This window comes from Rutilus rutilus (genome assembly GCF_951802725.1).
Source record: "Rutilus rutilus genome assembly, chromosome: 7".
Classification (NCBI taxonomy): Eukaryota; Metazoa; Chordata; class Actinopteri; order Cypriniformes; family Leuciscidae; genus Rutilus; species Rutilus rutilus.
This window is the reverse complement of record NC_140221.1, coordinates 15434665-15448447: the sequence shown is the minus strand read 5'-3', so window position 1 is coordinate 15448447 and position 13783 is coordinate 15434665. Positions and strand designations below refer to the sequence as shown.

Here is a 13783-nt window from a genome sequence, read left to right as displayed (position 1 = left end):
ACAGACAAAAACAAATATTGAAAGCCAAAAAATAGAAAAGATCAAACTTTAATTTTTTTTTCAAGGGATGTCAGATTCACCCATTGCCATCACAATGAGCAGCAATGGAAAAATATAACCGTAAACTGAAGAAGTGCAAAGGAATAAATATGTTATTTTAGGGCAAACCAACATAAAGGGATAATGACAATGATTGGGTTGGGAGGGTCATATTAACAGTAATTTAGCAAGAGCAGGAGCAGTAGAGCTTATATACACTTAGACCATTCGTCTATGGGTCGGTTTTCACTGCTATGGTAAGTGCACAGCCTCTGTCATTCTGATTAAATATTTTAATATCTAACTAACTAAAAGATAAGAGTTTTATAGAGCTTTGTGAAAAAATGCTACGTAATGTGAGGAATATCTTTCTGGTTTGCCCAGTTTTACACAAAAGAGCACAGCCTATCGACAGCAATGCAGACATGTGAACAAATGGCATGGGAAAGTCCACTTATTGAACCAAATAAGATAGAAATATGAAAAATGAGCACATTCACTTTAAACACATGGTGGGTTCAAACAAAATCATGCAAAAAAATCAATGTGGGGTGTGTGGAATTGAACAGCCATCAAATCAGCATTTAAAATGTAAAGGGATTCTCCACAAAAAAATAAAAATGCTCATTTACTCACTCTCATGTCATTCAAAACCTGTGTTACCTGCGTAACAGAAAATTTGATATTTTGAAAAATGCTGGGAACCAAACACATTGTATGGACAGCAAACTTAAGACCTTTAGCATCTTTTATGTTCCACAGAGGAAAGTCTACTGTTTTGGAATGACATGAAGGTGAATAAATGACAGAATTTTAGTTCAGTAAATGCTGAACTATCTCTTTAAAGTCACCTTTTAATCACTATATAGATGAAATGCAACCACAGACAGTCCTAAGCATTGCACTTAAATTCCAGTTTAGAATAATATTTGTTGGGTCAGTGCTCCTATTTGTCTCTAGATGTTGTCAGCCGTCGGTCCTCTATCGGAACAGGCGGTATATGCGAGGCAGACGTCCATCTTTACTCGAGAGAGCGGCCTGAATGTCCTCGTACGAGGGCAGCTCTGTCAGATCTCCCAGCGCAGCTACCGCAGGCTTACTACGCAGCATCTTCGCCGTAACTCTCTTGATGTCACTGGCCGTAACATTACCTAAAACAAAGAAATTGTTAATTGATTTTGTTTCCACAGAGATGTCTCCAGGAAAGAACAAGTGAATAGTTTGATACTTATATTACACATTCAAGCCAAGTAATCTATTGAGTCAAGAAGGCACACAACCCTTCAAAAGTCGTTTTTTTGAAAGAAGTCATTGGTGATTACCAAGTCTGAATTTATTTGATAAAAATATTACAAAACATTAATATTGAGAAATATAATAATTTAAATAACCATTTAAAATGTAATTTATTCCTGTGTTGGCAAAGCTGAATTTTCAGCATCATTACTCCAGTCTCCAGTGTCACATGATCCTTCAGAAATCATTCTAATATGCTGATTTGGTGTTCGAGAGACATTTCTTATTATTATCAATAGGCGCGTTTCCATTACAGATTTGCGCAAAACTTTTGCGATATATATTTTTTTTCTAAATGTCGACAAAAAACTATTGCGAAATGACGGCGTTTCCATTAACCGATGTTATGCGACTAAAACTTCATTTTTTCCTCTCGCGATAAGTAAAGTCATTCCAAAAATCATGGCAACGGACATTGGTAGGTTTATGTACTATATCCCACAATCCCAGCCACTGCACTGGCCATTATTATTAATCAAAGGAGACGTATGTGTGTTACCCAATCATTAATGATAGGCTAAGGAAAGACCCTTATACTTGAGAGCGGCACATATGAGGTGTTTCTGGGTGTTTCTCACTCATTTCTGCATCGAGGTCTTTGATTGTGGCATTTATTTGAGGTTTAGAATCCAGTATTCCTGTAATTATTTTGTCTTTTATGAATTTAATAAAGAACTGTCTCGTATTCTGTCCAAACATACCGCGTCATCTACGTCAGGTGACCTGTAAATGCGCAAAAACTGTTTCCATTGCAGTTTTGCGAAATATTTCTTTTTCGAATTGCCTGAAAAACCACCTCATGCGAGCGTAAAAACTTGTTTGCGATAAATGAGAGTTTTTGCGAAAATTACGTGTTTCCATTAAGAGTATTTTCAATTCGCAATTTAAATTTGCGCAATTTGAAGGGTAATGGAAACGCGGCTAATGTTGAAAACAGTTGTGTTATATCTTTGTGGAAATCATGGTACTTTTTTTAAGGATTCTTTCACAAATGCTGTTCTTTTCATTCATTTGAAATGGAAATCTTTTTAAACATTATAAATGTCTTTACTGTTACTTTTAATCAATTCACTGCATCCTTGCTGTAAATAAATAAATAAATAAATAAATAAAATATATATATATATATATATTTCACTGACCCCAAAGTTTTGAAAGGTATTTTAAGTATTAAACATACATTTACAAGCTAAATTAAGAGTTGATCTAGGCTTTACTCTGTAGTATCATCAACACTTACTGATGAGCTCACACAGCTCATGCGGCAGCTTCCTCTTGCCCGTCGCGAGTACTTGACGACCTACGTCTTCAAAGATGACGGGTCGAGACTCCAGGTTCATCATGAGCATGGATTTCAGTTGTGTCTTGGCTCTTTCTAGCTCCATCTGCACAAGTGAGAGATTTGCAACAATGCAATGCAAAAAATTGCAACAAATTCAGAATGAGAAACAATTAACAAAAGAAGGTCTTACTTCTCCTGCTGTCCCAGTCATCTGAATAAACTCCCTTGTAATGATCTCCACCATTTCTCGCACCTAAAAAGATGATTAGTTTAAAAAAAAATACGGTGTATTGTAGTAATATTTATCACGTAAACCAAACTACAGTACCTGTCTAGGGTCTGCACTTGCATGGATACACAGAAGACCACTATCTTCATAGCTGTGGTGGTATGAAGTAGCATTGTACATCCAGTGATGCCTGTCCAAACGACAACAGATTGCTAAAAACAGCTCACCATATAACAGCAGATTCAGAGCATAGAGAGATGATGCCACACCTGTTGAGCACATTAAGGTAGAGACGGGTGAACATGCCTTTTCCTGGCCCTCCGGCAGAGAAGGACCCTCCGCCTCCCATCATCATATTGAGGACTGCAAAGGGGATGAAGTCATCCTCCTATCAGTCAGTCACAAGAAAGACTTATATAAGCACACAACCAATTTCAGCAAGTGTGAAATTGAAATGATTTGATTTAATGTGTAACAAACCAAAAAGGAGCAGCTCTCCAGCCCAATCATGATGTGCGTTAGTTCAGGAATGGGCGTCGGACCCAAACTCACATCGGACATGTCCTTCTCCATCTGATATGAGAAAAAAAGCTTAGCTTAAGTAATTCGGGAATCTTTCAAATTCTGCTGGTCTTTGGGCCGTGACACACCATGCCGACGGTCGGCAATGGGTTCGTTTTTGTGGTTTCAGCATGTTAGGGCCGTCGGTAAGAGAGATCGCTCTGATTGGCTGTTCAGGTTAGCGAAAGTGTCAGCGCACGAGGATAAAAGTAAACAGCACATTGCACAGAGTCTGTTCTAATTTTACGTCATCTTACCTGAGCATTCAATATGCAGACATTTTCATAACGAGCCGCCTGGAATGAAGAAGTGATCGGCATGACTGATTTTCAAAATGGTAAGCACTGCTTTGTTTACAGTTTATATATCTGCAGTCCTAGTTTCAGTTTCCCTATTTGAATGACATATACACTTATTTCCTTGCACAGAGGCGCAGAAAGCACATGCTAGTTCTTTTGGTGTCTTCAGGTGCAGCTTTTAGGCACAGATGCAAGCAACGCGGGGTGACAAAACAGTCAGCTTTTCCTCACTGTTAGTTCTTTGACGTCGGCTAGGTGTGTCACAGCCTTTAAAAAGGTGCTCACCTTAACAATGCCGCCAGTGTATTGTGCTACTGACAGGTCGACGTTGGCAGGTGTGCTCACGCCCCAAACAGGTTTAACATTTAGGAGATACTTCCTGGCACACTGAACAAGCTGCTCATGTTCAATCCCAACCCCGGCCAGCACCATGCGCTCCGGGCAGTAATAGCTCTGCAGGTACTTATGAAGCAGCCTCTTGTCGATCTTCTCAACGTTATTGGCAGGGCAGAAGCGAGGCAGGCCCACGGTGTTGCCCCTGTATGCTGCCTAAACATTGAAGAGACAATCAAAATAAGACGTACAAACTCAATTCAATGATCTACAGCAAAGTATTGATATTTGTAGAAGTGCTCATACTGCATGAATCATTTCTGTTAGTAAAGGCTCCGGGTCAGGTCTCATGTTCAGATCCTCCAACTCAAACCGAACAGCCATTCTGGTCATCTCAATCTCCTCATCTGAAGAAAATATCATAAAGTTACATTACCAGTCAAAAGTTTGGAATAATTCAGATGTGTTTGAAAGAAGTCCCTTATGCTCACCAAAGCATTATATTTTTTTTTTTATAAAAAATACAGTAAAAACCTATAATATTCTGAAATATGATGACAATTTAAAAGAACTTTTCTATTTTAACATATTCTAAGATGTAATTTATTCCTGTGATGGCAAAGCTGAATAAGTGTTCAGTGTCACATGATGAATGAAATTGATATGTGAAGGCCAACCCATGTGTGTGTAACCCATACCCTGGAATCTGACCTCTGCATGTAACCCATCCAAATAAGTCCACACACATTAGGAGTAGTGAGTAGTAAACACACACACACACACACACACACACACACACACACACACACACACACACACACACACACACACACACACACACACACACACACACACACACACACACACACACACACACACAAGGCGCAGTGGGCAGCCATTTTTGCTGTGGCACCCAGGGAGTGATTGGGGGTTAAGTGCCTTAATCAAGGCCACCTCAATCATTTCCTGCCAGGATTAAGGAATAAAACCTGCAACCTTCGGGTCACCAGTCTGACTCTCTCACCATTAGGCCACGACTGTCGACTGATCCTTTAGAAATCATTCTAATATGCTGATTTGGTGCAGTTATCAATTATAATTGATGCTCAATTTTTAATAATAGTTAATGTTGAAAACAGTTGTGCTGCTTCATACTTTTGTGGAAACCGTGATACATTTTTTTTAAGGATTCAGGATTCATTTGTTCAGAAACTATAGAAACTATTCAGAAAATTGATTTTTTTGTAACATTATAATAATAATAGTCCCCCTTTTATGCAATTTTAAAGGTTCCTAATTTTGTTTCAGAGGTCTCCTACAATAGGTTTACATGCATCAAAGGACAAAAAACACTTTAATTTTCTCATAATATACATTGCACATGTATCAAACGACTCGTTTTCAGTCGAGAAATTCTGTCTCTCTAAACCCCTTCTTTCCAAGAGCCTACTCTGCTCTGATTGGTCAGACGGTGCAGTCTGTTGTGATTGCTCTACCGCTTACACCGCATGTCGGAAACGAAATGTCTATTACCATTACTGAACTTCAGCTCAGGACAGTATTGCCAGATTGGGTGGTTTTGAATTTGATTGTGCAGGTAAAAATTGGTTTGGGCGGGTGGACAAAATTTGGGCTGGTTTGGGGTCAGTTCAGCAGCTGCATATTCAAGTGATTGCTATGCCAAAGTAGCATACATATACAGTAAGTTGTATCTACAGTAAAGAGCGGGGGAGAGGCACAACTCTTAAAACGTGGATTACAGCAGTGATGAGCAATGACTCGAAGGCTCTTTATAAATACATAACTCTGAGCCTTTTTCCACCTTAGAAACATTGCTAAGCTACGTAATATGCTATCAGTTTCTGATGCAGAAAAGTTAGTTCATGCATTCATGACCTCGAGACTAGATTACTGTAATGCTTTATTAGCCGGTTGTCCTGCATCCTCAATTAACAAGCTACAGTTAGTCCAAAATGCCGCCGCTAGAGTTCTTACTAGATCAAGAAAATATGATCATATAACACCGATTTTATCATCACTGCATTGGTTACCTATAAAGTTCCGTATTAATTACAAGGTATTGCTACTGACTTATAAAGCCCTAAACGGCTTAGCTCCAGTCTATTTAACGGATCTTCTATCGCCCTATAATCCATCGCGCTCTTTAAGATCACTAAATTCAAGGCTTTTGGTCATACCTAGGATATCCAGAACCACCAAAGGAGGGAGAGCATTTTCACATTTAGCTCCAAAACTCTGGAATAGTCTTCCTGATACTGTTCGTTGCTCAGACTCGCTCTCCCAGTTTAAAACTAGATTAAAGTCGCATCTCTTCAGCCAGGCATTCATATAATATTTTTAATCTTACAGTTCAAATTACAATCCGGCCTCTAGTTAATAAACGCCAGAGGAGAACTGGCCCCCGACTGAGCCTGGGTTCTCCCAAGGTTTTTTTTTCTCCATTGGGTCACCTGATGGAGTTTTAGGACACTATTAGGTCACTTGATGGAGTTTTTCGGTTCCTTGCCACTGTTGCCTTTGGCTTGCTCAGTTGGGGATATTCTGGGGATCTAATTTGATTTTATCAATAAATTCCACTAGAAACAAACCTTGTTGTATTATTTTAATTTAATACTGTGAAGCTGCTTTGATACAATCTGTATTGTGAAAAGCGCTATACAAATATACTTGACTTGACTTGACTTGACTTGAGAGCACAGTTGAATGACTTAATTGAAATCGAATATGGGACCACTCCTGTCCATCGTCATGTGCGCACTGGCCTGATCAGGACATGAGCAATTTTTAAACCGTCCAAACTACACTCTACTCGTCCCTGGCAGCTGCTGAAAAGAGGTTTGGATTCACGATTAATCAGTTTTGACTGTGCTAGGAATTGCATTATGTTCAAGAAATCTTCAAGAAAAAAAAAAAAAAAAAATCTTCAAGAAAGACATATTGGTTCTGTTTGAAGTAAAAGCGCAACACAAATTATGTTTGAAACCAGTCCAATCTGGCAACACTGTCCGGAGCTGAAGTTCATTATTATTGTCGTTAATTTTCTGAACACGCATTATGCAAATTTGTAGGCATGTAGGCCTACAAATGGAATTGGGAACTTTTGGGAGAGACAATATTTATCGTGCACTTTAAAACTTTGCAGACCTTCTACATTCACAAACAGCTATATTACGCAATGCATAAAATGTATTATCTGAAAAACAATAATAGGGGCACTTTAATGTGTAATAATATATATATATTGTTTTATATTGTTTCTTGGGGTTATTTTTGCCTTTTATTGTGACAGGACAGTGTAGAGTTGACAGGAAGCGAGGAGGGAGAGACGGGGGACGGGATCGGGAAAGGTCCACGAGCCGGGACTCGAACTCGGGCCACCCAAGCGCAACGGCGCTACATGTCGGCGCACTAACCACGAGGCCATCGGCGCCGACAATGTGTAATAATATTTTATGATTTACTGTTTTTTTACTGTATTTTTGATCATAAGAGACATCTTTCAAACAAAAATTATTTAAAAAAAATTATATATACACACATATATATATATATATATATATACATATATATATATATATATATATATATTCCAAACTTTTGACTGGTAAAGTCTCTTTAACCCTTTCAAAGATTCAAATAATCAGTTGTTTTTCAGATGCTCACCTAATAAACGAGGCTGTAGAACTGTATCTGACAGGAGGTTCACCACAGTTTCTAGACCCTTCACTTCAGCTGAAACCGCATACATTGTTGTGTCTCTTTAAATGACAGAAAGAAATTAAGCATGAGGTTAACAGAAAAGAATCATAACAGCATTGAAAAACAATTCACTTTGGACTAAAATAAAAAAAGAAATGCAAGACCTGGATGTTTGGCAGTCACATATGCCTCCATGTTTCTCAAGTGTTAGGAGAATTTCATCTTTACTTCCAAACTGGGCTGTAGACTTACAGTAAAGAAGAATGAGTTGGTTTGTGCACTAAAAATCAAAACAGCGTCAAAGCTATTTAGTAGTCCAAATCATAATCATTGACAGACTTACAGAAAAGGAAAGCTTTTCCAAAAAGTGTGCAATTCCACTGGGATATTTTGCTTCATGACGCGAGCCTGAATTTACTAAAACTAAAAACAAACAGGTGAAATAAAAACACTTGGTATCTGGTTCAGCTCATTAGAATCAAACAACATCAGAGTATCTGCTACACATTTTACTTACTTCCAACAGTACAGAATTGACCAAATTTGTTCTGCGATGCAACTTTGAGTCCGTTTTCTAAGGTGGTGATTTTAGTCTCGTGTTTCTCATGGCCGTCCACAGATGCAAAGACAGGTTTGGGAATCCCGGGCAGCGGTGTGGACAGGGACACGTTTGGATACGCACTGCCACTGCTGTACGGTCTACATACAGCGATGCCATACCTGCAGCACACAGACACTTAGCAATAATCATATATTTCAGATGCCCAACACCTATGAAGAGATGGCACCAACTCCTGCGAAGACTTCAGATGACACAAACTCTGAATCAACATGCACCAACGCTACATTTTTCTAAATGTCATAATCATTTGTTAACAAACAAGTATTCATTACTTCAATGAGCTCATTGTTTCTGATTTAAATTATTACATTGTTTAAATTAATATATTTCTAGCTATCTGTGATTTTGTATTATGTACATTTCTGAAATACATAACTTAGTTACCTCTGATAACAGAACAACTTTCTGGAAAGCTGCTTTGAAATGATGTGTATTGTGAAAAGCGCTATAGAAATAAATGTGAACAGAATTGAATTGAAAATACTGACAGTAATAACTACTTTGCTTTTGCAGGTATCTCAACATTTGACAACTAAGACAGTTAAATCATGTTCAAAAATAATAATAACAACAACTCCACACTGGCTTGTAGGCTAATATTTGCTGTCAATTCACTTTAATTACCGAAGCGCGAGGGAAAGCACGCGAGATTTCGAAGTTTATCACATGCACATACCGCTATAACGATTTTATAAAGTAGACAGAATACCTAACATATATTAATTTATAAATTCAGAACAAACATGTGGCTACGGCTCTATACACACGACACACTTCATTACAGTGCGTAAATAACTAATACATTAGACCAAACCTCTGCGCTCGGCTCCAGCCCCTCAATCTGGACATGTGAGCAGCCATGTTGGATTCTATTTGACCATGAACCATACCCGGAAATGATTATTAAACACTTCCTACTCTTCTTTCTGTGAAATGTTGCTGGTAGCAATGTTGCCTAGAAAAAAAAAAAAGAAGTTAAAAAACGTTATCTAAATGCTGCCCACGAAATAAATAAATAAATAAATAAATAAATAAATAAATAAATAAATAAATAAATAAATAAATAAAAGGCTGCTCACATATATAAATTCAGGACATATTTAGAAAACATGTATATTTAAGTATATTTACATTTACTGTGATGGAAAACATAAAAACCTAGTATTTGCACAGCAGCCTATATATTATGATGTCTACTTACTTACTGTACTAGGCCTACTTAACATGTAAGAAAGACTGGGGCTAGTTTTCACTAAAGATATAGCCTACTATGCTAAAGATTTATACTAAAGATATTTCATAAGTCTACACAAATGTTTTCCTAGGGTTGTTCTACTTGTTGTAATTAATTATAATTATGAATTACCAAACAGATACATTTAATGATTTGCTTTCTTATGAATCATTGTGCGTTTCATAATATGTACTGTTTATGTTTTGCTGAAAAGCCATTGACCTTTTAACTGTCAACCCCCTTTTTGAGAAGACATGAAAATGTACTATCCAAACTTATGGTTGTAATTGAAGAATGCTTTGGAATATAGTAGCTCTTTTTGGAGCTATGGAAGTTTAAATTTACTCTAAATCAAATGTACTGTACTAAATATTTATTTTTATATAAAATACATATTTTACAAACTCATTTTTACTTAAAAAAATACTATAAAATCAAAGCCAATCAAGTTGTGTTTAACAATTTTAACAAAAATTAAAGTTACTATGAGATTTTGTTAAGGCACTGTATCAAAAATATCCACCAGGTGTCACCCACATTCCATTGTATTTTTTTATGCATTCTCCTGTAATAAATTAATACATTTCTGTCCAAATATCAATTCTCACAAAATATGGAACCTTGAGGCTCAGACCTTTCCGATGACATGTGTTGTGTCAAGATTAGACAAGGTTTTGATTATAAAGTAGTTAAAATACATTTTGTAATATGAAACCTGACACTGTAATTTGGAGTGCAGTTTACATAATGCAACATCCAATTTCAAAATGGTTTTCACAGGATGAATTTTGAGTACGTATAAGCTTTCAAATGATAGCTCCCTAATTAATGATGATTACTAAAATATGTGGTATGAAAAAAGGCGACAAATAAAAAGAGCGCCAAGCGTCCAGCTACCGGGACGGTGATAATTAAGGGGTTAAATAGCCTTAAACAGATGAATGGCAAGGTCAAATTATGTCAACATGCCCCCAAAAGCATGTGCGCTAAATAAGCTGTATGATTTCTCCTGAGCAATAAAAGTTTTTTTTTTTTTTTTTTTGGTTGTGAGGTATATTAACACACACACACACACACACACACACAAAAAAACCCTGTAGAATTAAAAAAAATATATATTCCTTGGATTAAAAAATTAGGCCCAGTCTTCCTATGTAAGGGATATTGTTCAAAAAAAGCTACTAAAGAATATAAACCAATATTAGATTCATGCCTGACATTAAGTAAACCACATTACATTGAAAGGCTTTCACATTTTTCTTTCACACTAGTTAACCTAAAAAGATATTTGTATATAGAACAGTGTGTCCTTACTTGTATTGAGACCAAAATAAATGGTGCATGAGAATTGGATTGATTTCTAAATGCACGCATCAGCTCTAAGTGCTTTTTGTCATGCATGTGCGGGCCACACAAGAATCAGTTGACTGAAAGAAGTGTGCAACAACTTCTACATTTAATGAAGGATGTTTTCAGTACATCTGGGTCTTATTTTGTTGACCATGTCTTTTATACCACGAATTAACTTTTCATATGAGCTTCAAGATACAATTCACACTCTGAGAGAGGAGAATGCAAACCTGCATTACAGACTGAAAAACCTCACGCAGACACTGAGAGAACTGAGGAAACTGCTTCTGGATCACTCGCATGGTGAGAACAATGTCTAAATGTTCATGTCATGATTAACCTTTGATAATAAATATGAAAGCATGAGTAGGTGTTTGTATGCAATTTTCTATTTTGTTTAAAGACTTTTTTCTGCGCTTTATTAAAAGAGTTTATGTCCACACAGCATCTACTGTGGATCATGATAGTGACCAGATACATGCATGGAATGAATGGATTAAGAATGGTAAGATGCACCTTCGCCACTATTAATCTGAAAAGCTTTCTCACATTATGTTGCCATGTGTGATGAACTGTATTTGCTGCTGTCAACTGACATATGTGTAGTGAATCAGTGCAGTATAGTTATAATGTGCATTGTTAACATGAATATGGGCTTACAAACAAGTAACTTAGCAGTGTTTGGCTCCACTCCAATTTTTTTTTTTTATTACTCATTTCAAAAGTAATATTAGTACTTTACTTATTACTTGGCAACAGTAATTCGTTACACTAGTTATATTACTTTTTTTTTTTTTATATTACCATTAGTAAAACGCATTACTGCCCAACACTTGAGTCCGTGCTATGTTATAGTCTGTAAATGTTGTATCAAAGCATACTGGCCCTTAAATGATACAATCTGAGATATTGAATTATGTTTTTCAGGTCTCAGCGCAGAGACTCATCTCATGTTAGAACAAGCTTTCTGCTTGCCTCATCTTCATGCCAGTGCTAATTTATATTTCCCACAGGAAAATCTTCTGGTTCTGTCAGGTCTCATTTGGATTTGGATTATTCTCATGTAGATATGGGTATAATATTCAAATCCATCAGGAAAGCTAATTAAAATTTGTAAATATTAATGTTAATAGAAAGATTTAATTTGTTAACATTACTACATAAGTAACACGAATAAAACAACACTTTAATACATCTGAAAAAAGTTGTATTTGTTATCAATAATTAATGCACTGTGAGCAAGAACAAATTTGTTTTATTAATGTTATACGCCGTCGGTGTATGAATGAATGGGTGAATGTGAGGCTATGTAAAGCGCTTTGGTGGCCATAGGTCTATGAAAGCGCTATATAAATGCAGTCCATTTACCATTTACCAACTAATGCATTACCTAATGTTAACTTTAGGCCGATTTAGGTCACAGAACTTTGAGAAAGAATCAATAGCTTACTTGATTATTAATACTCATGAGGCTTGGTTATAAAATCATGTACTGTATGACAGGGGTGAATAAATGAGATTCATGTGAGAGACCTGCACACACAAACACTTTATCCCCGGTTTCACAGACCAGTCCCAGACTAAAATGCATGTTTGAGCTGTTTTTAACTGAAAGAAACGTACACATTTTGCAAGTTTTGCACATTCTGCACAACTTGACATATATTAAAATATGTCAGTGCCATTGTTTTGTCTCAAGATGCACACCAGTAATGCTTTTTTTTAATAAAAGCTACTTAAATGCCCTAATTGAACTAAAGCCTAAACCTGGTTTAATCAAAGCCCTGTCTGTGAAACCAGGCCTGTATTGAGCTGAGTGTGTCAGGAATCCAGACACAGCCCACAGCGTTACACTGTGAACAATGACTAAATATAACACTTGATTATGTGATGAATTTGCTGTCTTGTCATCTTTATTAGGTGATTTGTCAGACATAGGCCAATTATATGTGGATTAAAGATCATCCATGACAAGTCCTTCTGATTGAAAATGTAAATAAAGAATGAAACCACAGCTTGTGGTCCTGCCGAAAATGTTTTCTCTGTTGATTCTGTTTCTGTTCTGCACATGAAGAGATAGCTTCTCGCTGATAATTACTGTAGCAACATGAAATGATTTAGAGCAGACTTTGTGTGTTTGATGTTCCACACTGCAAATATCACAGTAGCCAACAGAATTGGCCTTTGTTCAGTTAATTAAAATCACCCTCTTGCATAGATTAGAAATCAGGCTATTTGTACTTTAATTTACATCTGATTGTGCCGAATTGATAAAAGAAATGAAGTTGATTTACATTTGCAAAGACTGAAACCCATGGTAGTTGATAACTTTCTATGTATATTTCTAAAATGCCATATTGTAAAATCAATATGTTTGTTTCTGCTATCTGACTGTTTACATTAAAACTTAAGATCAGATTAACAGATTAATTCATTGCAGTTGAACATGTAAATGTTAATCAATGTAAATTAAAAGTAAATATTATGGTTTATACTGAAACTCATTGTTAACATTTAGTACTTAAGCCCTAAAATTTTGTTTTTTTCTGCTTTCTGTGATTTTTTAACCAGCTCTAATATGAAGTGTAAAAGTATGTTTGAATAAGCCAACTTTGAAGCATATCAGAAATATATACCCCCCCCCCCCCCCCCCCCCCCCCAATATATATATATATACAGTATATAATTTTACACAAATATAAAACATATATGTGTATGTAACAAATCACTATTTTTAAGTTATTGGTATTTAAAGCAATATATATTTGATGGCTTTAAATATAGCCTATGGTACAATATAATTAATCATGCCACATGC

General features: G+C 36.3%; 1 protein-coding gene and 1 long non-coding RNA gene across 2 annotated transcripts; one reads left to right on the top strand and one right to left on the bottom strand.

Annotated features, from left to right (window-relative positions):
- Nucleotides 1-30: 30 nt before the first annotated feature.
- pmpca (peptidase, mitochondrial processing subunit alpha) lies at nucleotides 31-9311 on the bottom strand. Its single transcript, XM_084414036.1, has 13 exons — nucleotides 9196-9311; nucleotides 8277-8479; nucleotides 8103-8182; nucleotides 7924-8006; nucleotides 7724-7818; nucleotides 4346-4446; nucleotides 3992-4255; nucleotides 3327-3419; nucleotides 3116-3234; nucleotides 2946-3036; nucleotides 2808-2870; nucleotides 2576-2720; nucleotides 31-1190 (listed from the first exon to the last, which is right to left on the bottom strand). Exons 1-13 carry the CDS (start codon nucleotides 9267-9269, stop codon nucleotides 1021-1023), a joined length of 1581 nt encoding a protein of 526 aa, XP_084270162.1. The 5' UTR covers nucleotides 9270-9311; the 3' UTR covers nucleotides 31-1020.
- A 1685-nt stretch (nucleotides 9312-10996) lies between these two features.
- Nucleotides 10997-13380, top strand: LOC311294440. The gene is made up of 3 exons (XR_014628055.1): nucleotides 10997-11268; nucleotides 11411-11470; nucleotides 11893-13380. It is a non-coding gene; the product is annotated as an uncharacterized lncRNA (long non-coding RNA).
- Nucleotides 13381-13783: the final 403 nt, after the last annotated feature.

Coding starts and splice junctions, on each gene's coding strand:
- pmpca (XM_084414036.1), bottom strand. CDS start 9,269: ATGGTTCATGGTCAAATAGAATCCAACATGGCTGCTCACATGTCCAGA. Junction 4,447..7,723: donor TCTACAGCCTCGTTTATTAG/GTGAGCATCTGA, acceptor TATTTTCTTCAG/ATGAGGAGATTGAGATGACC. Junction 4,256..4,345: donor TAACAGAAATGATTCATGCA/GTATGAGCACTT, acceptor TTCAATGTTTAG/GCAGCATACAGGGGCAACAC.